This window comes from Apodemus sylvaticus, chromosome 22, assembly GCF_947179515.1.
Source record: "Apodemus sylvaticus chromosome 22, mApoSyl1.1, whole genome shotgun sequence".
NCBI lineage: Eukaryota > Metazoa > Chordata > Mammalia > Rodentia > Muridae > Apodemus > Apodemus sylvaticus.
The window spans coordinates 47,540,420-47,567,926 of record NC_067493.1 but is presented as its reverse complement, the minus strand read 5'-3'; the positions used below and the strand labels follow the sequence as shown (position 1 = coordinate 47,567,926).

Genomic DNA, 27,507 nt, shown 5'->3' with positions numbered 1-27,507 from the left:
AGAGAGAGAACGAACTGACCTTCTGGTCTCAATTTGCTAATTTTTATTGCTCATTTGCTTAAGCACTTCCAGGGGAACCCAGCATCCTGCCCAGCTGGATGTAAGAGCAGTCCGCCTTGAGCTCCGCCCCCTACCCAGTTTACTGGGAGCTTTCCCTACTCCCCGCCCACCAGCCCAGCCCCACCCACCAGCCCCGCCCCACCCACCAGCCCCACCCCGCCCTGTTTAGCAAATTCTGACTTTCTGGGCTCAAGACACTTTGGTGATGGGGTTTCTCTTTGGAGGTGCAGTGTGCGTGGTTTTTCTCAGCATCCTGTTGGGTTTTCGGCGGAAGAAGCCGGCGTGCCGCTTTACGAGTTCTTCTGTGGCACTTTGACGGTGACCTGTGGAGGGTTCGGAGAAGCGGCTATTGTTCATACTCCCACAAGTGCCGGAGGTCCCCTTAGGGAACTCACTCTGTAGACCAGGCTGGCCTCGAACTCAGAAATCCGCCTGCCTCTGCCTCCCAAGTGCTGGGATTACAGGCGTGCGCCACCACCGCCGGGCGCTCCAGCCCTTTATTTTGCCTTCTTTACGTCAAAAGATGAGCACTTCCCACATCAAATGTGCAAACCATTTTTAACAGGATCTGTATTCCATGGCTGGACAGACGCTAACGCACTGGACACGTAGGTCACACCTGACCTTTCTTTTTGGGTGACCTGTGTCCACAGCACTGTCACCCTCTCTGTGCTTCTGAGGGAGTCTGGGCTACTATGTTCCTGTGAGCAGAACTGGACCTCGGCAGCTGCGCCTGCGCACACTCCTTACCAGACGCCTCTCACTGCCTCTATCCACGGGGTCCTGCCTTCTCTCAGGCTGACCAATGACGGCGCAGGCCTCTTGTGGGGACGACCCTAGAGACTACATCTGATGCCCTCGGCAGCTTCTCTGGTTTAAACTATAAACTAATCAGCAGTACTAGCACCCTGGCCAGGGGAGGCCAGGCCACTGTCCCCACAGGCTGTGTACGTACCGTCTTCACTTCCGTGTAGGCCTGCAGCCCATACTCGCCCAGCTCCCTGCCACTCCCCGACATCTTATAGCCGCCAAATGGGGACTGGGCCCCAAATACATCGTAGCAGTTGATCCTGTCATCGGAGAGAACACACAGGTCATGTGAGGGACTTCGTGCCACTCCAAGCCACGGATGGCCCCACCCCTACCTTCTATAGAAAATGGAGGCACGGGGCAGTCTGACTAACAGCCATGGAGGGCCAGGTCACGTGGGACACTCTACTGTCACCCTTGTCTGTGGAGATGTGATCACAGACGGGTATCAACAAGGCACACCAAGAGCCAGCTCCAACCTGAATGAGGCATCCTGGCTATCGGGGGCCTGGCTTCCTTCTGTCTTTCTTTCTCTTTCTCTCTCTTTTTTTTTTAAATTTTTTTATCATTTCAAGACAGCGTTTCTCTGTCTATGTAGACTTGGCTGTCCTGGAATTTGTCATATAATCCAGGCTGGCCTAGAACTCACAGGGATAGATACACCTGCCTCTGCCACCCAGGTGCTGGGATTAAAGGCATGTGCCAACACCGCCCCGGCTACCTCTTTTAAGTTTAAAAATTATTTAAAAATTTTGTGAAAATCCCACATTTAAAAGCGTTCGACTCAGGCTAGCAACACGACCGATGGGTGGGTGGAGGGTCTGCTACCGAGCCTGACTGGCAAGTTCAACTCCTGGACCCCACGTAGAAGGAAAACCTACTGTGTCCTATGACCCCCCATACACTGTGGCATGTGTGTTCTTGTACATACACACGAACACCCACACACAGAGGCACATGCATACATATACAGCATACACACACACACACATGCTTAAAACAAATGTTTTTTAAAGACACCTCAGTAGTTTGGATCTCACTCATAGTATCACATCAGAATAGGGTCAACCGGAAGTCTCCCGGATTAGCACTAACTTCACAGTATTAGTAGCACTTTAAATAGAAACATTGTATCCCATTAACAGTCCTTCCTGCCCCCCCCCCAGGCCCAGCATGCACTAGTGGAGCACCCCATGGGGTGCAGAGTCAGACCATATGGCGGCTAGACCTGACTCTGATCACTTAGCATCGTGTTCCAAGGTTCCCTCCCCACACTCCAGCAAGCACCAGGACGCCACTCCTCTGAATGACTTTCCACTAGGGATCTGCTGCCTTCTGTCCGACTACTCACAAACACTTGAGCTGTTGCTGCCTGCTGCCTGCCCTGTCACCTGTGCACGCGTCCCTGTGAGAGTGGATTATTTGCGGCTGGCTCATACAATGGCTCTGAGCTTTAGTTGGTACAGGGCACCGATGCCTGCCACGGGAATGCAGGCTTCTCTGGACACAGTCATCTATGGTGAACTGCTTGGGGGACTGCCAGAGTTTGCTAATGGTATCTGATTATTTTTTCCCCCACCGTTTAAGCCAAGGGTGCCGATCTCTACGCAGCCCCAGCCATGTTTGCTCTTTCTTTAATCCTAATGGTGATGAGTCAGGTGCCCAGCTTGGGCTCCCACAGTCACAGGTCAGGAAGGAAGCCTGCTCCCAGCTTCATGGGATCTGGAGGTAGGGGGTGTTCTTCTCTGGCAGAGGAGAACCAATTCCAGGGTTCGAGATATTTGGGGGATGTTTTACTGGGCTGAGGCGTGGCTGCAGCCTGCTCTTACCATACAGTGCCAGCCTGGAGCGCCTGGGACAGGTAGTTGGCCTTATCCAGGTCCTTCGTGAAGACGGCTGCTGCCAGCCCGTACTTAGAATTATTGGCTCGCCCCACGACCTCCTCTATGGTCTTGAATTTGAGGATTTGCATCACTGGTCCGAAGATCTGGAGAGAGAGGCGGAGGAGGAAGGTTGGAAGGTGGGGGGTGCCTGCTCCCCGCCTTCAGGACTGAAAGGTGTGGGAGGAAAGCAGATACTGTTTAGCCGGAGACCTGACCTCGCCAGTCCAGGACTGGAGCGGTCTCTCAGATCGTGGACTATGTATGAAGGGAGGGGAGCAGACACTCCCGTGAGGCCCCCTCCTGGGTATTCTGTGCTTTGCATACAATTATTTCTAATCAGGCCGGCAGCGAATGAAATATGTTAGCATGTGAACTTAGCATAGAGAATTAAGATTGGCTCCCATCAAGTTTAACCCCGGGGACACGGCACAGGCTGGCTGCTGAGCTGGCTACTGTGAAATGGCCTCTGGGTTCTCTTGCTCTGCGCAGCAGTTTCCAGAACAGGCCACTTCTTCACATAGCTCCTGCTCCTTTGACAGAGAACGAAATTCAGAAACTAAGACCTATGTGCAGGCCGTGCCACTGTGGCTGGTGCTGCGGCCTCAGACCTGCCCAGAAGGGCACTGAGAACGGGTCATTACATGAGCACCTATCACGGAACCAGCACATTCTTAGAACGGGTCATCACATGAACACATTCACGGGCAGGGGCAGCCAGGAAGGAAGACGCTGCGAGGTGGCAGTCTGCAGTAACTGGGGAATGAGGGGAAAGAGTCCTTCTCCACAGGAAGGGGAACTATGTCTCCACAAAGAAATGGCTGATTCCCAGAGGGGACAGGGGACAGAGGGCATCCAGGAACCTCAGAGTTGGGGTGGGAACTAAATCACAGTCTCGCAGGCTGATGCGTAGCAAACACAGGCAATGTGGACCCCTCTTCCCCCCAGAATATCTTCATTAGCATGTGAAAGGGTGACACCATGCTGGCCTGTATGTGGCTTCATGGCTGAACTCCAGAGGAAGCAGAGGAAGCAGGAGCTATCATGTTGAGTAAGAAGTCAAACACTGGCCTCATCTGATGTTTTACTTCCGCCAAAACTATGCAAAGGGCTAGATGAGCCCATACCTAGATTCATCCCCTAGATTCCCTGGAGAAAGAATAGAAAGTCCGGTAGGCAGGGCTACGCTGTTGAGAAGCCCCAGACACCTTAAGGGAACAGTGACAGATCAGGGTCATGGCGTAAATGACTTACTCTAGGCATGGAGATGGCTCCAAACCAGAATCTGGGGCTCCCATCAAGACACTGGACCACATCACCCATTTCTCCTTCCTGCTAAAAGCAGCCCAGCCCAAGGGCTCACCTCCTCCTTGGCAATGGTCATGCCGTCTTTCACGTCTCCGAACACGGTAGGCTGGATGAAGTAGCCACGGTCCGCGGCGGCGCCCCCACCACACAGCAGCTTCGCCCCTTCTTGCTGTCCTGATTTGATATAGCCAAGGATCTTCTTAAACTGCGTCTCATCCACCTACGGGAGAAGCCCAGGGGGACTGAGGCGCTGGATCGGGCCTCTCTGCAGCTGTGGGCTGAGAACCTGCAGCCCGGGGTAGCTGGGAAGGGGACGCAGGTCTTTAAGGGACAAAGGCCAAAGAGCGAATGCCACCCAGTCAGGAGCATAATGCCAGAGAGACGCCACATCCTTTACTACCAGGGCAAGCCACGTCGTACCAGTATTTGTCTCTTTAAATTCCGAGATTCGCAAAATGAAAACACAAGAATATATAGGGGCTTAGGGAGTAGATCCCTAGGAGGTATGGTGGCCGTTGTCCTGCCAAGGTCTATGAAAAATCCAAACTATAGGACTCAAGACAGTGGCTGGGATCTCCTGATTACTCCCAACAGGACACACAGCTGGTACCCAGCAGAGGAGACACTTGAACCCAGCCCCACCGGGTCTGGGCCATCCGGTCCCCTCTGCTTTGGCATGCTGCTGGCTCTGGACTCCAGGCTCAGCCGCCAGGGCCAGGCTTACCTGCGGCCCCTGCTCCGTCCGGCTGTCGAAGGGGTTGCCCACCACCCGAGACTTGGCCCGGGCCACACTGCGTTCCACGAATTCATCATACACGTCCTCCTGCACGAAGGTCCGGGAGCCGGCGCAGCAGCACTGGCCCTGGTTGAAGAACAGGGCAAAGTGGGCCTGCTCCACAGCCCAGTCCACTGCGGGGAGGGGAGAGTGGGAGAGAGGCAACATGAGGAGAGGCCGCCATGGCTGCCAGCAATGCTCACCCCCCCCACTCATCCACCCCTCCCCCACTGCTGTTCACGACACCCAGGGACCAGCACCTGGCCAGGATGAAAAGGAACCTTTATCCCTTTGTAAAGACTGTCAACTGTGAAAGAGACAAAGGAAGTGTCTCCCAGAGAGGGCAGGAAGAGGGTGGGCTGAGGTGCAGTAGCCTAGTGGCCTGTGGGTGGGCAGCACAGGGCTCAGGCTGGCCCTGATGAGGTCAACACCAGACCACAAGGGCCCCAAATCAATCACACTGGAGCTGAGGCCCCCTGTACTGGCTGGTTTTGTGTGTCAACTTGACACAGGCTGGAGTTATCACAGAGAAAGGAGCTTCAGTTGGGGAAGTGCCTCCATGAGATCCAGCTGTGGGGCATTTTTTCAATTAGTGATCAAGAGGGGAGGGCCCACTGTGGGTAGAGCCATCCCTGGGCTGGTGGTCTTGGGTTCTATAAGAAAGCAAGCTGAGCAAGCCAGTAAGGAACATCCCTCCATGGCCTCTGCATCAGCTCCTGCTTCCTGACCTGCTTGAGTTCTAGTCCTGACTTCCTTTTGTGATGAACAGCAGTGTGGAAGTGTAAGCTGAATAAACCCTTTCCTCCCCAACTTGCTTCTTGGTCATGATGTTTGTGCAGGAATAGAAACACTGACTAAGAGACCCCCCCACAGTAGCCTTCCCCCAACGCCCTGGAACTTACTGTCTGCGTCCGACATGATGATGTTGGGGCTCTTCCCCCCCAGCTCCAGGGTCACCCTCTTGAGGTTACTGCTCCCTGCGGCAACCTGGATTAGGTGACCAACCTGTGGAGATGCAGACACAGACTGCTGTGAGCAGGGAAAGGAAGCTAACCATTCCTGCACAGTCACCGAGTCCCGAGAGACCCAAGAGTTCACCCACTGCCGCCACTGACATCACACATCCGTGACAAGAACCCTGCGTGTGGCGCACACACAGGTCTGTGCCAGGCGCTGGAGCCTGGACTCAGTCCTCCTGACGCCCTGAGAGGCCAATATGGCTTAGTGACGAGGGGGGCTTGAGGGGGGCTGTGCTGGGAGTGTCCATGTCACAAGGCCAGTCATCCAGATGGCCAATGAGGAGGCAGGACCCAGCCAAGCTATTGGGTGTCCTTCTTCCTAGCTCAGTGCCGTCCCCTCTGTGAGGGTTAGCACAGGGTACTTACTCTTCCCCAAACACCCAGAGCCCGGCACAAAGCTGACCCCACAGGCGTCTCTGCAGGGAGGCCAGCCCCTCTGTGAGACTCATCAAAGCCCCCGACTGAAGGCAGGCTGGTGTGGAAGGGACCATGAGATAAAGCTGTCTGTCATTGTTGTCGCACAAACTAGTGTTCCCTCTCGGAAGGCTGAGATTTCAGGCGTCGTGGTGGGGACCCGCCCTCCTTTGGAAAGAAATGTGTCCCTGCTCCAAGGACAGTTTGTTTAAGGATTCTCTAGGTCTCAGTTTGTCTCTGTCGCAACAACCCTGATCTTCTCATCCATTCACACAATCACTGCTTCCGGCTGTCTGTCCCACTGTGGCCGGAGCCTGTGAGGAAGCTTGGTTCTCACCATCAAAGATGGCGGCTCAAGAAAGTGGGCTCACCCAAGTGTCATGGTTCAAATGTGCAATATACCCCGCTGAATTTCTTTCTTTCTTTCCTTCCTTCCTTCCTTCCTTCCTCCCTCCCTCCTTCCCTCCCTCTCTCTCTTTTTTCTTTTTTAAAGATTTAATTATTATTATATGTTAAGTACACTGTAGCTGTCTTCAGACACACCAGAAGAGGGCATCAGATCTCATTATGGATGGTTGTAAGTCACCATGTGATTTCTGGGATTTGAACTCAGGACCTCCAGAAGAACAGTCAGAGCTCTTAACCACTGAGCCATCTCTCCATCCAGACCCCTCCCCCGCTGGCTTTCATCTCTGAATCTTTAGTTCACCCAGCTGGTAGCAGTGTTTTGGAATGTGGTGGAACCTTTAGGATTGTTGTCTAGGTGGAAGAAGTGGGTCCTTTGTGTGAGGTTATAGCTGATCTGCCCAGCCGTGAGCAGGCACCCTCAAAAATGCTGTCCTGCCCCGTCCCCAGAACAGACTCTGAGCTGTCATCCATCTTTCCTTTAACCTGCTTCTTGTCAGTGCCAGGTCACAGCAAAAGGAAAACTACCACAAGCTGGGCATAGTGGCAGGCCTTTAGTCCCTGCATTCGAGAGACCAGCCTGGTCTACACAGCCAGATCTCTTTGGGGAGATCCTGTCTCTAAATAAATAAACACAATACACCAGGTTGCACATCGAAGCCTACACCACCTGTGCCCTCTCCACAGCGCACACATCGCCTTCGTCTTCATCACTACTGCTGCAAAGTCAATTTTTTTGAGACAGGGTCTCATTATGTAGACCAGGCTAACCTTGAACTTACAGAGATCTGCTTTCTTCTGCCTCCTAGGTGCTGGGACTAAAGGTGTGTGCCATCATGCCTGGCTTCTGTTTTTGAGACATTGTCTCGTGTAGCTGAGGCTGGGCTCAAACTTATTTTATTTATTTTTTTATTTTTTATTTTTTGGGGGTTTTTGGATTTGGTTTTGTTGAGACAGGGTTTCTCTGTGTAGCCCTGGCTGTCCTGGAACTCACTCTGTAGACCAGGCTGGCCTCGAACTCAGAAATCCACCTGCCTCTGCTTCCCAGAGTGCTGGGATTACAGGCGTGCGCCACCACCGCCCAGCTGGGCTCAAACTTATTAAGGAAGTAGCTCACTTTCCCCAAGCTCCTGACCCTCCTGCTTCTACCCCGCTATGCTGGGGTTCAAGGCAGCAGCCTGGTCTCAAAGGGAACGGATACACAGAGCCTCTGGACAGCCAGTGGGTCCCCCAAGGATGCCTGGACCTCACCTCAGCTTCTGAAGCCAGCGAGACCCAGCCCCCTGGGTACGTGCCGAGCCCTCCCCCACCCCCACAGCTGCATCCAGGGAGGCTAGCAGACCAGAGAACATAGTTCCGATCCCCCTCCAGCACGTGTATGCGGGCTGTCATTATGTGACTGGCAGCCATGTTCTGGGACAGACGCTGGTTCTTCTGAAGAGAACAGGCCCCAAGTCTCAGTTGTCATGCTGTAATCCTGAGGTCCTGAGACTCCTTACCTCGGTGGAGCCTGTGAACGCCACTTTGTCCACATCCTCATGGGATGCGATGGCAGCCCCGGCGGTAGGGCCAAATCCAGGAACGATATTGACCACGCCAGGGGGAAAGCCTGCCTATAGAGGAAGCCAGGAGATGTGGACATCAGACTCTTGCTCCCAGGGCCTTGACAAGAAAACACCCCATGGTCCCCAACAGTGATCTGGAGACACATGCAAAGGAAACCACTTCATCGTGCATGAGCCACCCTCTAGGGACTTCTACAAGTGGCTGGGGCAAGGAGCCTCGCTATAGGATCCCCTGTGGAGCTGACAGTTCTAGAACACTGGCTTTCATCCTTCAGAGAGTTTTGTGCCACAGGCCCCAGCATGGGAGACAGTAGGAGGGACCCGTCTGCTTAAGGTACTGAGGACAGAGTCCCCCTCTGGATAAGGTACTAAAGACAGAGTCTCTCTCTGGGTAAGGTCCTGAGGACCGAGACCCTTTCTGGATAAGGTACTGAAGACCAAGTTCCCCTCTGGATAAGGTACTGAGGACCAAGTTCCACTCTGGGTAAGGTACTGAAGAGCAAGTTCCCCTCTGGTAAGGTACTGAGGACCAAGTTCCCTTCTGGATAAGGTACTGAGGACCAAGTTCCCCTCTGGGTAAGGTACTGAGGACCGAGTTCCCCTCTGGGTAAGGTACTGAGGACTGAGACCCTTTCTGAATAAGGTACTGAAGACCAAGTTTCCCTTTGGATAAGGTACTGAGGACCGGAGTTCCCCTCTGGGTAAGGTACTGAGGACCAAGTTCCCCTCTGGGTATGGTACTAAGGACCGAGTTCCCTTCTGGGTAAGGTACTAAGGACCAAGTTCCCCTCTGCGTAAGGTACTGAGGACCAAGTTCCCCTCTGGGTAAGGTACTGAGGACCGAGTTCCCCTCTGGGTAAGGTACTAAGGATCAAGTTCCCCTCTGGGTAAGGTACTGAGGACCAAGTTCCCCTCTGGGTAAGGTACTGAGGACTAAGTTCCCCTCTGGGTAAGGTACTGAGGACGAAAACCCTTTCTGGATAAAGTACTGAAGACCAAGTTTCCCTCTGGATAAGGTACTGAGGACCGAGTTCCCCTCTGGATAAGGTACTGAGGACCAAGTTCCCCTCTGGGTAAGGTACTGAAGACCAAGTTCCCCTCTGGTAAGGTACTGAGGACTGAGTTCCCCTCTGGATAAGGTACTGAGGACCGAGTTCCCCTCTGGGTAAGGTACTGAGGACTGAGACCCTTTCTGGATAAGGTCCTGAGGACCGAGTTCCCCTCTGGTAAGGTACTGAGGACCAAGTTCCCCTCTGGTAAGGTACTGAAGACCAAGTTCCCCTCTGAATAAGGTACTGAGGACCAAGTTCCCCTCTAGGTAAGGTACTGAGGACCAAGTTACCCTCTGGTAAGGTACTGAGGACCAAGTTCCCCTCTGGGTAAGGTACTGAGGACCGAGTTACCCTCTGGTAAGGTACTGAGGACTGACTTCCACAACCACAGTCTCAGGAACCCAAGGCTTTCCTCAGAGGAAACTTCCTGAAGGGAACTTCAGAGCAAGCCATGCTAGGGCAGTTAGAGGTCACAGCAGAAGCAAGCCACCCACCTCCTTGATCAAGTTGGCCACGTAGAGCGCCGTGAGCGGCGTCTGCTCGGCCACCTTCATCACCACCACGTTTCCGGTTGCCAAGGCTGGGCCCAGTTTCCATGCTTGCATCAGGAGTGGGAAGTTCCACTGTAAAGAACAACAGTCACCCAACCACAGCGCTCCTCCGAGAGACATAGCAGGTGGCAGGAAAAACCACTCCTGAGGGCCCCACTACTTAGCCATGGACACTAGCTGAGGCAGGTGGCTGACAGTGACAGTGGGTGACATTTATTAGTACCTCGGGTACTAGGTACCATGTGAGTCCCCGATTCCCTGTGACCAATTGTCTCCCAGATGAAGACCCAAGACTTCCCAGGGGATGCATGATTTAAACCCATCCCACTAGACTCCCCAATGCCCACGTTCTAGCAATCACCCAGTCACCTTCCGGTGCCACCTCCAGGAGAATCTCCCACTTTGCAATGAGCATGGCTGACCCCAAGTGTCACGCCCCAGCACCATGACTTCCACAGGGGCTGGGTACACACCGGAATGATCTGTCCACACACGCCCACGGGCTCATGGCGGGTGTAGCTGAAGAAGTCGCCGTCAATGGGAATGGTTTTCCCGTGGTACTTGTCCGCCCAGCCAGCATAATAGCTAAAAGAAGAAAAATTCAAGCATGTCTAGCCTGCACTACATGGCAGAGAGAGGCTCTGGATTGCACTGACAACCACCCTGGCAACTGGCTTATTCCCGGAAGGAAACGGATGACCACCAAGACATGGGGACCCACTCTCTATAATAAACTTCGGAGCCTCAGGCAAATATGAGATCCATGGGGGTGGGGGAGGGGAGGGACAGGGTAGGGGGTGGGGGAAGGGGGAGGGTAAGGGTGGGGGTGGGGGGAGGGAGCTGTTTCCCACCTCTTCAGCACCCTTGTTGTTAGTCTTTTTTTTTTTTAAAGATTTATTTATTTATTATATGTAAGTACACCATAGCTGTCTTCAGACACACCAGAAGAGGGGTCAGATCTCATTACAGATGGTTGTGAGCCACCATGTGGTTGCTGGGATTTGAACTCAGGACCTTCGGGAGAGTAGTCAGTGTTCTTAACTGCTGAGCCATCTCACCAGCCCTGTTGTTAGTCTTTTAACTAAGTGCCTGGCTTTATTAACATGTGTGCAGTGTCAGCCCAGCCCTAGAGGATCATGGGTATGACCCGGTGGAGGAGAGCAGACACATCTAAGTTCACCACAGCCTGGACCAGCCTCAGCCCGTGAGGGTCATTATCCCAATCAGGGCACACAGGTGACAGAAAAGCAGAATGGCCAGTGTGTGGTAACCATGTACAGTTCCGCCTTTGGGAAAGGAAGGGACAGGAAAGATTCAGGATGAGGCCTGGAGCTCTGTAGAAGACTCCCAAAGTGAATTGGGTCTGCCACAGCTGACCAGGCTGGGGCTCAAGTTTCTTAGGCTTAGCACGTCTGAGTTGGACAATTCTTTATTGCGGGGACTTGTTCTGTGGGTCGCAGGATATTTAGCCGTGTCCCTGGCCTCTCTGCGCTGTGGCCAGCAGCAGCTTCCTTGGCAATCATAACAAGACATGGCTCTGGAAGTGCTCACTGCCCCTGGGGACTTGGGTAAGACGCCCCCCACTCCTGTGCTGTGGAAGACAACTCCTGCTGTTGTTCGGGCACTGCTGTCCTCTGACAGACACTGTCACACCAGTGTCTGCCCACACTGCCCTTGGCTGGTCAAGCCTCAAAGCAAGCAGGTTGTAGACCCTTCCCCAGGACGTTGGCATTTGGTCTCAGGAATGACAACACGAAAGCTGGCCCTGAAGAAGCCACACGTGACAAAGGAAGAAATAAATGGGAGTGGGGGTGAGACACAGGCCTTTCAGGCCTTTCCCCGTGAAACGTGACTCTTGCTGTTGTCTATAATGGGCAAATCCCAAATGCTAATCAGCCACTCTCCCCCACGCCCCTTGGTCAGTAAGATGTTGATGACTGCGCTGGAGAAAAGGCTTAGCAGTTAAGAGCACTGACTGCTCTTCCAAAGGTCCTGAGTTCAAATCCCAGCAACCACATGGTGGCTCACAACCATCTGTAATGAGATCTGATGCCCTCTTCTGGTGTGTCTAAAGACAGATGTGGTGTAGTCATTAAAAAAAAAAAAAAAAAAAAAATCGATGTTACCGATTGAACTAAACTCAAAAGAATCAGAAGGAGAAAACCACAAGAATCACCAGAACAACCGAGCCTTTAGACAGCAGCCTAAGAGCAGAAACCAAAGTGGAGGACAGAAAAGACTAGACTTCTAGAAACCATAAACAACTGACGATGGACACATTAGATCCCTTAGAAAACGGCCCATTCCGAGGACCCCAGAAACTAAGGAACACGGCTCAAGACAGAGAGCTCTCAGACGGCTAACGCAGACGCCGGTCGACACCGAGGGGTTTTCTCACGAGAAGGAGCCTGAGTGGAGACTCCAGTCCCTGTGAGCCTCTGCATCCTTCTAACTTTTTCTTCCTCCCACCATCCCGCCATCCCTCCCTCCCTCTTCCCGATGCCCCATACCGGAGACATTTCAGGACCATGTCCAAATCCACCAGGTAGGAGATGACGTAAGGTTTGCCATTGTCCAGGGTCTCCAAGGCCTGAGGAGAGACCAAGGCGGGCAGAGACATGTGACATGTTGGTGCAGAGATAACGGGCAGCAAACAGATGACCAGTGATTACAAAGTCCCATGCCTGATGTCACAGGGACGGCGGTGGTCTCCTTTGGACCACCGAAGGTCACGGGTATTTTTGGATCATTGCCCCAGCTTCTCCCAACAGGGAGACGGGGAGAGAAGGCGTGAGGAGCCAGCTTTGCCCACCTCACAGACAGATAGACTGCTGCTGTTAGACACACGGAAGTGGTGGAAAAGCACAGTGACTAGGATGTCTGTCACACAAACTAAACACGCTAGGAAAAAGAACGTGTCTCCCCAGCTCCGCCTCGGAAACTCAGAGGACTAACCCTGAAGGATGGGGAGGGGCAGGCAGGACACAGGGAGAGGAAGACATGAGCCCAGCAGGAGGGGACAGTGTGTGCAAAGGTCCCAGGGCTCTAAGACGCTTGGCTGTCAAAAAAAAAAAAAATGCAGGGGAGCCCGGCGGTGGTGGCGCCCGCCTTTAATCCCAGCATTTGGGGCATAGAGGCAGGCGGATCTCTGAGGCCAGCCTGGTCTACAGAGTGAGTTCCAGGACAGCTAGGGTTACACAGAGAAACCCTGACTTAAACCTTCTCCCCAAAAAGACCCCCCCCCAATAAAAACAATAACAATAACAAAAGCAATCCAAGGGGAAACAGACGGGTCTGAGCCAGTGAGGGTCACAGCCTGTCCTGACTCAGGGAGTGGAGCCGCTAGATTAAGGCCTTTGTCCCAAAGTTTGTTTGTTTTTTGTTTTTTTGTTTTTTGTTTTTTTTGGATTTTTGGATTTGGTTTTTTTGAGACAGGGTTTCTCTATATAGCCCTGGCTGTCTTGGAACTCACTCTGTAGACCAGGCTGGCTTCGAACTCAGAAATCCGCCTGCCTCTGCCTCCCAGAGTGCTGGGATTACAGGCGTGCGCCACCACCGCCTGGCTTTGTCTCAAAGTTTTATGGATTGAATGTCATGGCGCACCTGGACAGCTCACTCTGGTGACCACCATAGCGAATGGGGCTCCCTTGGAGTTCTCCCATCAGGGCGGCCAGGACAAGGGTCTGGTCCACCAGGCAGAGGGGCCCAAGGGAGGTGGCCTGCTACAAAAGACCTAAGTAGAAACACTCTTCTGGAAATCTTCCATCTTGGCCACACCCACAGCATCAGGACAGACAGGGAGGCTCAGCTGGTTAGTAACAGGCAGACCCCCAAAGTATCTGTCCATCAGACACCTATGATCTATGAGCAACAAGGCCTCTGACATCCAGGGGATACTAGGAGCTCCACTCTACTTCACTCCAGTTGTAGGACCCATGGGCAAGAGGGTGGAGGACTCACCGCCAGGTATGTCCGGTCCCGTTCGATAAGATCGGCCAATCGGTACAACAGCCGGCCCCGGTCAGATGCATCCATGCGGCGCCAGGGCGAGCCCAGCTGGAAGGCTGCCCGAGCGGCCTTCACTGCCTTGTCTACGTCCTCCTGTAAAACAGTCATCCTGGGAGCTCAGACCTCAGCAGGAAATTCCTCCCGGTACCGGACACCACACTGGCAAGCTTTCCACGGGCCAGTCAGTATGGGCAGTGCCAGAAGCCTCCCAAAACAGTCCTCCAGTGCCCCGAACTTAAGCTGCCAAGGTACACTCCACCAGGGGGTGTGATGGGAAGGAGACCTCTGGCCATTAGGACCGAGAGGCTCCCATGACCCCTGTTTCCGTGCTTCCGAGGAAGCAACTCCAGCCAAAGGAAACACTCCTTGCAAGATGATGGGGTTCCCCAACAGCTGGAAGCTGGGTAGCCTAGCACATCCCTCACGGGGGGGGGGGGGGGGGGGCTGTGAGCTGGGGGGGGGGGGGACAGGGCTTTCATTCAGAGTAAATACATCTACCGACAAGATACTTCATACGCACCAGGCGGTGTTGGCGCACGCCTGTAATCCCAGCACTTGGGGGGCAGAGGCAGGCGGATTTCTGAGTTTGAGGCCAGCCTGGTCTATAGAGTGAGTTCCAGGACAGCCAGGGCTACACAGAGAAACCCTGTCTCGAAAAACCAAAAAAAAAAAAAACAAAAACAAAAAAACTCCATAAGCCAGAAAAACCCAGTAGGTCCTTCACACAGTAGGCAGAAAGGAAAGGGCCACCTTAAAACAGAGGCTGGGAGCAGACGGGACCCAGTTTCAATGCTGAGTTTATTAAAAAGATAACTCAAAATGTTTTGTTTTGTCTGAATTTTTGTTGTTGTTCAAGAGGGAATCTCATTTAGCACAGGCTGGCCTAGAACTTGCTATGTAGCCAAGAATTATCTTTTTGTATCACACCCCTAATGCTGAGATTAGAGGCGTGTACCACTGTGTCTAGCTTAGAGACTAATTTTTATTTTTTATTTTTTTTTAGATTTATTTATTTATTATATCTAAGTACAGTGTAGCTGTCTTCAGAGACCAGACATCTCCTTATGGATGGTTGTGAGCCACCATGTGGTTGCTGGGACTTGAACTCAGGACCTTCGGAAGAACAGTTGGTGCTCTTAACCACTGAGCCATCTCTCCAGACCCTGAGACTAATTTTTAAAGTTCCATTATAGTTTCTAGTTTCCCCTACTATACATAACTCCAAAAAAATCACACCAGAACTACTTATCAAAGCAAACCCAATTTTACACCATCCTACCCACCCCTCTCCCGTATCCTTCTATCTCAGGTCTGAAGAGGAGAGAGTGGTTCAGGGTTCCTCGGATTCACCTCCCAGTCCACACAGCCGCAAAGCTCAGCCCCCTCCTTGCACACTGGTGAATGGAAACTGCTGTGGATTCGTATCTCAAATGTTTGATCGGTGGTTTTAAGTTATGAAACATACTAAGTGGCCATATTTCAGTCATACAAAAGCATAAAGAAACAACTGTGCCTTGACTGTGTGGTAGCAATAAAATAAAATCCATGCACTCGGTGCACAGCTTGGGAGAACTAACCCAAGTTACAGGCCAGCTAGGGCTACATAGCAAGTTCCAAGCCAGCCTGGGATATGTATCAAGTTTCGAGCCAGCCTGGGCTAAAGAATGAGACCTCCCTACCCCAGAAACAAAGGCCAATCCACACGGATGTAAGTCACCAGGTCTTACCTTGTTCCCTTCAGCTACCTGGCAGATGACCTCCCCCGTGGAAGGGTTGACGGTGGGGAAGGTTTTCTTGCTGACAGAGTCATGCCACTCATTGTTAATGAAGATCTGCAACGAGAGGGGGAAAATGCACTCAAGTCCCCCTTTCAGCTCCCGTAAGGTAAACAAGAAGAAAAAACTCGGAGCATAAACACAGAGACGCAGATCAGGGCCAGAGAGCTCCGGATTCCAGGTTAGAAGCACAAGTCCAGAAACATCCGAAGCAGAACGCCTACTGACCACGCGACCCGAGTACCCGCCTGACCTCTCAGTGAGCTGGGGTCTTAGGACTAATGAGAATGGTCCTAGTGTGTCAGTCATCTACCGCTGTGTAACAAATACCCCCAAACACAGTGGCTTGAGACTATTTCCTAAGAGCTGTGCCCATGGGTTGGGGCTCTTCCTGTGACTACAGTCCAGGAGTCACCTGGGCAGCAGGATGATGAAGGCATCTCTTCCCTCATTCATCCAGCACCACGTGACTACTTAGGCTTCTTGACAGCACAGAGGACCCAGATTAGTCAGATGTCTGGGGGTGGCTGGCCGCTCCAGGGACTCCCAGAAGGAAGCAGAAAGGTTTCCCCTGGCCTAGCCTCAGAAGCTGCTACCTCCGTTGCTGGATCCTATAGGTCAGGATGTGTAGAGAGACTACCTTGTGTATTGTAGGGGTGGGACATTCCAGAAGAGAAGGATTCTGGGATAGAGCCAGGCACACGAGATGGACCTGAGCACAGGTACCACATGGCGGACTGGAGGCCAGAATAAATGGAGGCCAGAATAAATGGGATATCTTTAGCTATATCTAGTCAGAGAAGAGCCTTGCTATACAGCCAAGGTTCTTGTAAATATATTTTGAGTCTGAGTCTTATTTCTGCGAGCATGGGGCTGGGAGGTAGGACCAGGGCCTAAGCACAAGAATGTGTCACAGCCCCAGTCCAGACTCACAGAGCATCCCTTTTCCCTTGGATGAACAAGAAAAAACATTTAGCAGCCATCTTTTTTTTTATTATTATTATTATTATTAATGTTGTTGTTGTTTTGAGACAGAGTCTCTTGGTGTGGCTCTGGATGTCCTGGAACTCACTCTGTAGCCCAGGCTGGCATCAAATTTTCAGAGATCCTCCTGCCTCTGCCTTCTGAGTGCTGGGATTAAAGGCGTGTGCAGCTATCTCCAGCTAGCCATCTTTGTTCTAGGGAGAGATGAACCTCAGTGTCTATCTCTGCAGCACACACTGAGTAATGCCCAGGTCAGGCTCTGTCCCGGGGTGGGGACAGTGGCCCAGTCCAGTGATTAAGGGCATACGCTGAAGGCAGAATTTGGACTAAAGACTTGGACATTTCTGTTCCTGGCTTTGTCCCCACGGTCAGGGACTTCTGACCCTTAAGGTAGTCCAGCCTTCTTTACCTTCTACCTCCAGAGCAGAGCCCACAGTTCCCCTTCTAAGGTGGCTTGCCCAGGCATGCCCTGGCATGAGCAGGTGGCTATGCTGACTGCAGTGGGCACTGGGAGTCCCCGGAAGCTGAGTTTGCTGCACCAGTCACAAGTTGCCCTCGCTGAACTGTACTGCACGGCTGCTCACTGCCCAAACCTGGCAAGACCCGAGCAAACGTGAACTAGGCTGTGGAGCTGTGCCTGTGTGGTTTCATATCCACCCATATTCATTCATCTTTAATTAATTCGCCACTTTAATCCTAGACCCGGGAAGTTTCCAGTGAGGGACTTGGGTGTGAGGCTCGGACTGGAAACCTTAACACCTCTGGGCCGGCTTCCAGGCCCCCCTATGCTGACGCGGATTGGGACCCCGGGCACGGTGGAACCCCTCTCTCTTCTTCATGCTTCACGTGAAGCAAAGGGAAGGAAGGATTGACTGGAGGTGATGGGGAAAGGTCTTGGGGATGCACGTGGAGTGCCACAGGCTTCCGGATCCCTCCGTGGCAAGGTGGCACAGACAGAAGTTAGGGAGAACGTCTCTCCGCTTCACCATGCACAGGAGGGGACCGAGGACATGGGAAAGCTTAGCCAAGGGGTCACATCCACAGCAGGGACAAGAGCCAGGGAGGAATCCAAGCTTTGCAACGCCAAGGCCTTGTTACCTGCCCTCTTCCAACTCCAGCCTCCAGCCACAGCCCAGGTCTACCTGCGAGGCTAGAATACTCGTCCCCAAAGTATCTCCTTTAAGCTAAACATGGAGGTGCACGTGCACAACCCCAGCACTTAGAAGGCTGAGACAGGAGGATTGCCTTGAGGCCAGCATATAGCACATGGCCAAACCCAGTCTCACAAAGCCATAATAATAGTAATAATAATACCCAACAAAAAATACAGTCACCATCTTTCTGTCTTATTTACCACTCCTACCCCACTACACTTTATTCTGAATGTTGGCAAGAGCAAACACTTCAAGGTGAAGCGGGGGTAGACTGGGAAACTGGGGAAAAAGAGTCTCAGGTGTCTGTATAAGGATTTGCTGCGACCAAGAGGTGTGCAGTTCCCGGCCAGGCCCCTGCCACAGGGTGTTTTTTTTTTTTTTTTTTTAACACTATCCTAGAAGGGGGCAGCAGCTACAACTGAAGATCTCAGTCCGGGAGTGACTCAGCTTTTCGGCTCTCCCCTCTGGACGGAAGTCATGAGTTTACCAAGTTCTCAGGGCCGTTTGCAAACATCAGGAAATCAGAGCGAGAGAGGTGGCCTAATCAGACGAGGTGGACACACGTGCTGCCCCACCCTGCCTTGTTCCTGAGCTCAGAGACAAGTCTAAAATATGCTGTGTCATTCTTCCAGTCTGTGGGAGTCAATGTTCCGTCCTTCCTTCTTGGCTGGTGAAATAAGAGATTGCAGAGTTCAGGGTCCCCATTTCCTCCCTGCCATGCCCCTCCCTAGCCAAACGCTGGTGGGGAGCCAGGAGGGCAGGGCGCTCTCCCACAGCCCTGCAGAGCGCCTTCAGACCACAAAAGGGCAGAGTCCAAGCCAAAACTCGGCTCCCTCTAACCCTCCTGGCCTCCGACCAAGGCCCGCCTTACTTATGTAAGGTGCTGAATCCAGTTGCCAAGGCGGAGGGGAGGGTCCCAGAGCTCCGTTCCTCTTCAGTTTCTAGAACACACAGGTCAGGAGGTGACACTCTGGCTCTGAAGTAAAATCAAAACAGTGTCTGCTCATAGTAAGAGGGCTTCCCAGACTCTGGGTGTCCTGTATGCTCTAGCAGCAAGCCAGAGAGGCCACCTTGCAGGACACAGGGCCAAACAGCAAAGCCCCGGCTCCCTGGAGCTTAAGTCCTGAGGAGGAGGCGCCCAGTGATAGTGCACAGGCTGTGGAGACAGCAGAGGGGCTCAGAGGGAGCCATTAAAGAGGACCCAAAGAAATGGGGACCCCAAGAGTTTTGTGGAGGCACACACCCTTAATTCCAGCACAAACATAAAAAAGAGTAAACCTTAAAGAAAATTCACCTTCCACCATGGGCCTTCTATGGATAGAACTCAGGCCATCCTTATCTGCTGAGCCACTCCAGGGGTCGGGGTGGCGAATCTCACATTCCACAGTATAAGTGAGACTTGCAGGCTGGAGAGATGGCTCAGCAGTTAAGAGCACTGACTGCTCTTCCAGAGATCCTGAGTTCAAATCCTAGATACACACAGATGCCCTCTTCTGTTGTATGAAGACAGCTACAGTGTACTTACATATAATAAGTAAATCTTTTCTTTTTCTTTTCTTTTTTTTTCTTTTTTTTTTTTTTTTTTTTGGATTTTTGGGTTTGGTTTTTTTGAGACAGGGTTTCTCTGTACAGCCCTGGCTGTCCTGGAACTCACTCCGTAGACCAGGCTGGCCTCGAACTCAGAAATCCGCCTGCCTCTGCCTCCCAGAGTGCTGGGATTACAGGTGTGCACCACCACCACCCGGCTAATAAATAAATCTTTGTAAGAATTGTCTTTAGTGAGACTTGCAGTTTCTGGTCCCACCCCCTTCTGGAATTGTCTTTACCAGGAAAGGGTGCGAATCTTCCTCCTCAGCATGGTCTCCAGTGATGGATTCACTAACAGATGATGGTTGGTAAGGAGCCCGTGCCCTTAGCCGTGGGGAACACTGAGCAGGAGGATTCATTGGCAACGTTAGGGAGCAGGTACCATCAGCCTCGTGCTGAGGGGGAGGGGCCACCACTGGCTTCCCAAAGGAGCACTATCATGCCAGCAGGAAGGAAGGACCCAGGAGTCGGGGAAGGGGGGAAAGATGGACCTTGGATCGTGGCCCCCTGCGAAGAGGCGCTGCAGGTGTCTTTGTGGACCAGATGCAGCCATTGTTTGGTGAGTCAGACTCTAAGCTGGCCGGGCGGGCCGCTTCCACCCACGTCCTACAGCGCTCTTTGTGTTTCCTACCACAGCAGGACTGACGGGGACCTGCACCCCAAGGAAACCTGGGCACACAGTTCAGCGGGCGCGCGCATGGCTGCCTGGCTCGCTAAGGCATCATTCTGGGAATCTCTTTCGAATGATTCTGTAGTGCTTCACCTCCCACACTGGTGATTCCAAAAAAAAAAAAAAAATGCCTGGTTTAGAGAACTCTTCTGGCTTTCTCACTTTTTTTTACTTCTTCCTTTTTCTTTTTCTTTCTTTCTTTCTTTTTTTTTTTTTTTTTTGAGATCGTTTATATGTAGCCTAGGCTGGCCCGAAATCCATAATCCCGGTGCCTCAGCCTCTTGAGCACCACCATGCCCAGTCTCTCCCACATTTCTTTGTTCTGCCCCTCCTCTTGGCTATCATCAAACCCAAGGCCTGCAGCTTGGGGCGAGCACTCATCTGCTTCTTAAAAGTCAGTTATGTAATCATCCAGTGAACAGCACATGCTAGCGTTTGCATTACAAGATCCCAAGGGGCTCAACTTGCAGATAAACACAGACCGCCACGTACACCTGTACTCTCTAACAGCCACAGGCTCCCAGGGTCCCCATGAAAGCTAAGGGAAGCCCCTGAGGAGTTCCGGCACTGGACGCCCCCAACCCCCAAAGCCAGTGCCTTTTTTACTAACAAATTTAGCCACTCCCAGGAAGGGGCGTGGCTTAGCTGTTTTGGAACTTTTGCCAGGATAATGAGCTTTTCATTTGTCCCAGTGCTTGACAGCTGACAATGCTATCTCTCTGTGGCCCCAGACCCTGGCCCATCCCACCACCTTCCCGCAGACAGGACTGCAGCCACTGCCTTTGAATAAATATTGAATTTACAAATGGTTGCTGTTTATGAAAATGAACGAGGCTTTGCGCCAAGGGAGCCAGAGATAGTGTCCCACCCTGGGGACCCTGGCACTCTGCTTATGCCAACTCCCAGATAGGTTACATTGGGTCCCCAGGAAGTGACCCTATCTCTGGCTCCTTTGGCCATTTTCATAAACAGCAAGCATTTGCAAATTCAATATTTACTCCAAGGCAGTTCCTTGCCAAGCTCGGTGCCAGTACCGGGAATACAAATTGGATCACAGAAGTAGCTCCTCCCAGCTGATTTCAAAGGTTTGATCGAATGTCTCCTTAAATATTTACTTTGTTTTTTCTGACCCAGAGGGGCTTAATCGTGAGGTAGCTTATCCTCCTTTCTCAAGCTACACAGAGCTGAGCCCACAGTCTGGTTTTTGTTTGTTTGTTTGTTTTTTGGATTTGGTTTTTTTGAGACAGGGTTTCTCTGTATAGCCCTGGCTGTCCTGGAACTCACTCTGTAGACCAGGCTGGCCTCGAACTCAGAAATCTGCCTGCCTCTGCCTCCCAGAGTGCTGGGATTACAGGCGTGCGCCACCACCACTCAGCTCAGAGCCTGGTTTCAAATCTATGGTCTAAGGCCTTCCTGAAACTGGTTTCTTCCCCTGTGTCGCAGGGACAGCAGTAACTCATTGACTTAAAGAACAGTGGACGGATAAAGGGTGAGGAAACAGCCCTCAGCCCTGGGCCAGATGGCAGTAAGGGGTTGGTTATCACACCAGGCACTCCCCACTACCCATACATGCCCAAACCCATGCTAGACTCCCCTTGACCCCCACCACAGGCAGGACTGCAGCCACCACCTTTGAGTAAATATTGAATTTACAAATGGTTGCTGTTATGAAAAATGGCCGTGGCTTTGCACCAGAGATAGAGTCCCTTCCTAGGGACCCACTGCAAAGTATCGGGAGTTGACATGAGCGAATCAGGGACCAGGTGGAAAGGTGGTGTGAAATGGGTCAGGGTCAGGGTCAGGGGTCATGGTGAGCTAGCACTGCCAGCAACCTAGCAGCTCAAGCCTATTCACTGACCCACACATGGTGGGTGGGTCACCCAGGTGGCGTGGAACACTATTTGAGGTCCCCAGTTTTAAAATCACTAATTGCCAAAAGCATCTCCAGGCTCTGTTGGTCACCCCTAGCTTTCTACGAGAGTAAAACCGGTGTAACCAGTGTGGGGGGTCAGATCATATGGCCTATGGTCACACTCTGTATCCCAGGTTAGCCCAGCACTCACTCCGGTGACATTGCTGATCTTTGCGGGCAGGGTATCTATCAGAGGCCTAACATCCTTCATCTTGTTGGCCTCATCTCTCCAGCCCCGCCCCCTTCATCATCATCTCTCCAGCCCCGCCCCTTTAATCATCATCATCTCTCCAGCCCCGCCCCTTTAATCATCATCATCTCTCCAGCCCCACCCCCTCAAATCCAGTAGGGTAGGCTAGACTAGTCTTGAGCCTCCTGCTTCCGCATCCCCCATGCCGTGTGGAGATTGCAGGTGCACCCCAAAGTCACAGGTGTTCCCTGCCCTTCCCCGACCACTCAGGAACACACCAGGTTCACCTCCAATAACTGCAAATAGGACACCAGAGGAGAAATCCCAGGCTGGGACAAATACTGTCCACCCCTCCCCACAGAGCAAGGGGAGGTGGTCCTACACCCCTTTCCCATCAAAGTGGGCCCCCCTTCTCACTCTGCTGCAGCACACATGGGGCAAGGCCCCATCGTCCCTAGTGTGGGGTAGTCGGTACCTACCCTGCTGCACCCCAGCTCCCGGCTTCCCCTAGAGTGCATTGTGGGGGGGAGGGGGCAGAATACAGGCATAATTGGGAGGATGGACATCTGGCGCTGGTAGCAGCAGCAATGGTGGGTGTCTAAGCATGAACACTGTACAAAACAACACAACGGTCCAGAGGTAGTGAACAGAGGAAAAGAAGGAACCAGAACCTTGGGGAGCAGGGAGGAGTGAAAGGAGGGGGCAGCAAGGCTAGCTCCTTAGTGTCCTGCTGGAGGAAGGAACAGCCCAGAGTGTAGTGGGGGTGCCCCGTTTGCCTTAGGTGCAAATAGGACCTCTCTCTGGAGATGCGTGGTAACCCCATCTGTCATGTCCCAGGTAAAAGCAGCAAAGTAGGCGGAGCCAATACCATCCTACTTCCTGTTGTCCAACCAAGGGGCTCAGCCAACCCAGGGCATGATCTTGGTAGGCTGCGAGAGGAGGGGCTGAGAAACCCACCAGTGACACTTTCCTGATGCTGCGAATCTTTAATACAGTCTTTCATGGTATGCTGACCATACAATCATTTCCGTTGCAACTTCCTAGCTGTCCGTGGCCATTATTAATATTAATGTAAATGTTTTTGGAGACAGAGGTTTGCCCTAGACAGTATTCCCTCCAGTCTGCTGGTGCATGCTGTACACAGTGAAGTGTTCAGAGGCAGGTCTTGATTAGTGAGCTTTAATTGATTTAACGTTCTTTGTATTACAAAGAACAAAGGCCGCTTTCTCCCTTGCAGCAGATTTTGAGGTTCACTATTCAGAGACCTGGTACACACTGTACACAAAGTGTTCAGAGGCAGGTCTTGGTTGGTGAGCTTTAATTGACTTAATGTACTTTGTATTACAAAGAACCAAGGCTGATTGATCAATTTCCCCCTGAAGCACAGCCTTTGAGACCCAGCTGACTCCCTTGCAGCACAGTCTCTGGGACCCAGCTGACTCCCTTGCAGCACAGTCTCTGGGACCCAGCTGACTCCCTTGCAGCACAGTCTCTGGGACCCAGCTGACTCTGCCAGCCAGGCAGAGGCATCCATCCACCTTAAAGTGCCGCCTACTTGAACTCTCCCAAGTTCCATCAAGGGCCCATGAATGTTCCCAGTGAATTCCCACCTAGTTACACTTTCTAGACTGAGGGTGTAACAGCATAGCAACTGAGAAAACTCCTGGGTGCCGGAGAGATTGCTCAGAAGTTAAGAGCACTGGTTGCTCTTGCAGAGGATCTGGAAGAGCAAAAGGCTAATGTTGGCGTTGCTCTGTAAGCTAAGCAACAATGTCCTTACAGCTGGGACATGCAAGACCATGGTAACCACAAGCAGGTCCTGCTGAGGGCTGAGGAACACCCTATTTTGTCCTCACAACCACCAGACAGCAAGGACGGGATTATTAACCCATTTTACAAATGTGGCCACTGAGGTCCAGACTTGAGCCTGCACATCCCTCCTGGATCTGTTTCTCACCACTGTGCGAAGTGTCTGGTGCCACGCTGCACTTTTTTACTCAGGACTTATTCTCCACCTTCCAACTCCTGAGCATTCCATGGGCAGGTGATCTAGGGTGTTGTTAGCTGGGCCGGCTGCTCATGAAGCCTCCAGAGGCCCATCAACAGGGGTGTGGCAAACAGTTAAAACTGAGGTGGAATGTATAAGTTTTTTTTAATTGTTTTTTTTTCTTCTTTTTTCTTTTGAGGCAGGTTCTCCTATAACCCAGGCTGACTTCCAATTCACTATGTAGCCAGTAATCTTTCAGGTCCTCCTGTGCCTTCATCTCCTGAATGCCAGGATTGCAAGAGCTCACGCCTGGTTTACACATTGCTGGGAATCAGACTGGGGGTTCAAGCATGATCAGCAAGCTCTCCCTACCAACCGAGCCCACCCCAATCTCTCGATCTTGTTAGTCCCTGTTTTCGAGGTAGCGTCTCCTGTTGGTCCCACTGGCTTGGAGCCAGGATGGAGCTGGCACTGACCTTGGCCTCCTGATCCTCCTGCCTCTGCTTCCCAGGTGTTGGGATTAAAGGGAGACTTGAGGGAGGAGAAGTTCGCCATGCTTTGGAGAGCGTAGAAGTGGGCAAACATGTGAGATCTCAAAATGGCCTGGCCCCAAAAGCCTCTCCTATAGGCAGGTGGTCTGGGGAGTTTAGGAACTGAAGTTTAGGCAGGGGGAGAGACAGAGATAGGAAATTGGTAAGGGCATGCTTCCAGGTGGGAGATAGTAGTGCCCAGCAATTGTGTCCTAAGGCAAGTTAAAAAGGAACAAATTGTGTATGTGTGTCCTTTGTCTGAGGATTCAAGGGAAGTCGGATGGGGGCTGGTCGGGGCTGGTTAGAGCGGTCCACTCCCCGGAGGTAAAGGCAGGTATAGCGTAAAAGTACACGCTACAGATGGCGCCCAATCTGGCACACAGAACTAGTGATGTTGAACAGGTGGTGAGGCCCAAATAGAGGCATGAAGCCATCCCCACACCTTGACTGTTCTCCGAGACAGTGACAAATTAATTAAATGTAAAAACTAGTTTTGTTGACATTGAGTTGATTTCAGGCCCTGAAATCTGAAATGAACATCGCGGTAAAATGGGCTTCTTTCAGAAGCCACACTCGGGGATCCATTCTGAAGCAGCTGAAGTCACCTAAAGTATCTTTCCCCACCCAAGAAGTTTACCTATCCTGTGATCCCTCTCAGGACAAAAGGCAAGAGGGCTCAAGAAAGAGGGGACAAAGCTCACTCCGCCTGCTTTGGTTAGGCAAGGTGAGGGCATTCAGATAGGTCCTGCAAAGCCTGCAGAGAAACAGCCCGCTGGGATGCTCAGGTGCCCTTGGAAGCAAGCCCAGAGTCTGGGGAAGCAACCTCAAGGCCACACTGGCAGCTCCTTGGGGCAAATGGCCCTAGTAACAGCCATAGAGATAGATATGCAGGAACAGAGAGAACCCAGAGCCACTGCTTCCAAGTCCTGGTGTCCCTGGCAGCAGGGTTTGCAATGATAACTCCAGGCAGTTTCTAGCCTTTAGGGACCCGAGGGGCAGGAAGCCAGCACGCTGTCTCCCACACAAACTCATAAAAGCAAAGAAACAACCAAGCAAGGCCACTCCCATTAACAGCGCTCTCGTGAGGTGTGCAATAGGGTCACTTCTGTAATGAATGTGTACTATTCTTGGGACATCAGAAAGGCAGCAATGAGGGAGGGGCTTCAATCTCCACCCACCCCATCCCCACCCCCACCCCACACTGGGAACACTCCAAAACGAATCAAGCCTGAACACACTTTAGGACCTGATACTTTGTGCCCTGCCTCCAGGTGAACCGGGGAGAAGCAGCTCTTGCTCACATGCTTCCTCTTTCGTTCACCCTGACTCTTCCTGATGAATATTCAGCTCCTTCAAGCCCGAATGATGCTATGACTTTACAGCTTGTTTTATGCAAAAGATGGGGATTTGGCTTTCCCTTGGATTGACTCTTTATAGCCCTCCTCAGAAATCACATGGGCATTTTAAACAGGTCCTGTAAGGTGCCTGTAACTGGCTGCCAGGTCCTGAAAGTACACACTGCAGAAAGCCAGAGGTCAAAGCTACAACCCGACACGGTGGTCAGCAGTCCATCTGGAGGGAGTCACAGTATACCACAGAACGTTTGGGCGAAGAGCTGACTTTTAGAATCCTAGAAGAGAACCCAGACTTCACCTTAACTTGGCTCATTAGGACCCTGACCAGACCTCAGTCTCTTGAGTTGTGTAGTGGGGCTGGTGGCAGCATCTAACTCCCAGTTCTAAGGCTTAAGGCTTAAAGACTGAATTGTTTAGGATGCTGCTGCCCTGCACGAAGGTTGGGGGGAGGAGGGACTTTGGGGGAACCCGGATTGCTGCTCACACCAAGAGCCAAGTGCACTGGGCCCTGAAAGTAGCAAGAGTCATGGGATCGCTGTGTCCCGGGACTGGGAAGCCTGGAGCAGGAGAATTACAAGTTCAAGGCCAGCCTGGGCTACTTAGTAAAATCCTGTTTCAAACAAAAAGAAAGCTGAAGGGCTGAGGAGGCGTGTAGGTGGTGGCTGCTTGTCTGGCTTGTGCAAGTCCAAAAGTGGGGTGGGAGTGGCTGAAGGAAGAAGACAAGAGAATTCTGGGCCAGCCTTGGCTACAAAATGAGATCCTCCTTCAAAACAGAGCATCAAGATACCAGCCCCGACTGCTTTCCCATTTTACAGAAGAGGGCGGCCAAGTCCCACTTGTTGCACAAACGAAAAGAAACAACCACTTTCTTTCATGTGATTCCAGACTTTACCAAAACCCAAAAAGCTAAGACAACATTCCAAAGTCCCGGTTGTTGGGTAAGAGCGGCCACAGAGGGGTCCTGACCCGACTTTTGTTTCTGAACTCTTGGCTCGGGTCGGTGTGAGTCAGGTAGGGATGTATGGGAGATCTCTTAGAGAGGAGCTGGGACGGCTGGGCCTCCTGGGTGAACCCAGGACCGCGCGGAGCAAGAGCAGGCTGCATCGATGCGGGATAAAGAGGCTCAGGAGGGTCCCCGGGCCGGGAGGCGACACAGTGCACCCACATGGGCAGGGGAAGTCGCGAGCAAAGATCGCGGGGAGGGGAGGGGAAACTGAGGCCACGTCGCCCGCTCGGTCATGCCCTAGGGCCTGAGGGGGCGGCTGCGAGTCTCACCTGGTTGCAGAAGACCTCGGGCTGCTGGTTGGGGGCTGGCACCGCGCTGGTGGCGGCAGCGGACAGCAGGCGGCTCAGGCGCGGCCCGCGGCGGGCGGTGGTGAGGGCGGCACGCAGCATGCTGAACTGAGCGGAGCTTAACTGAGCGGAACTGAGCTGAGCCGGGCAAGCCGAGCCGAGCGGAGCCGAGAGGAGCCTAGCTGAGCTGGGGGCGACTGCAGCTTCGTAGAACGAGTCCTCG

At 52.4% G+C, this 27,507-nt stretch overlaps 1 protein-coding gene across 1 annotated transcript; it reads right to left on the bottom strand.

Annotated features, from left to right (window-relative positions):
* Positions 1-201: 201 nt before the first annotated feature.
* Positions 202-27,507, bottom strand: Aldh2 (aldehyde dehydrogenase 2 family member). The gene is made up of 13 exons (XM_052168077.1): positions 27,267-27,507; positions 15,575-15,679; positions 13,800-13,940; positions 12,350-12,429; positions 10,313-10,424; positions 9,783-9,911; positions 8,171-8,284; positions 5,736-5,838; positions 4,783-4,967; positions 4,114-4,278; positions 2,700-2,857; positions 1,016-1,130; positions 202-383 (listed from the first exon to the last, which is right to left on the bottom strand). The coding sequence occupies exons 1-13, from the start codon at positions 27,384-27,386 to the stop codon at positions 351-353; spliced, it is 1,560 nt and encodes a 519-aa protein (XP_052024037.1). The 5' UTR covers positions 27,387-27,507; the 3' UTR covers positions 202-350.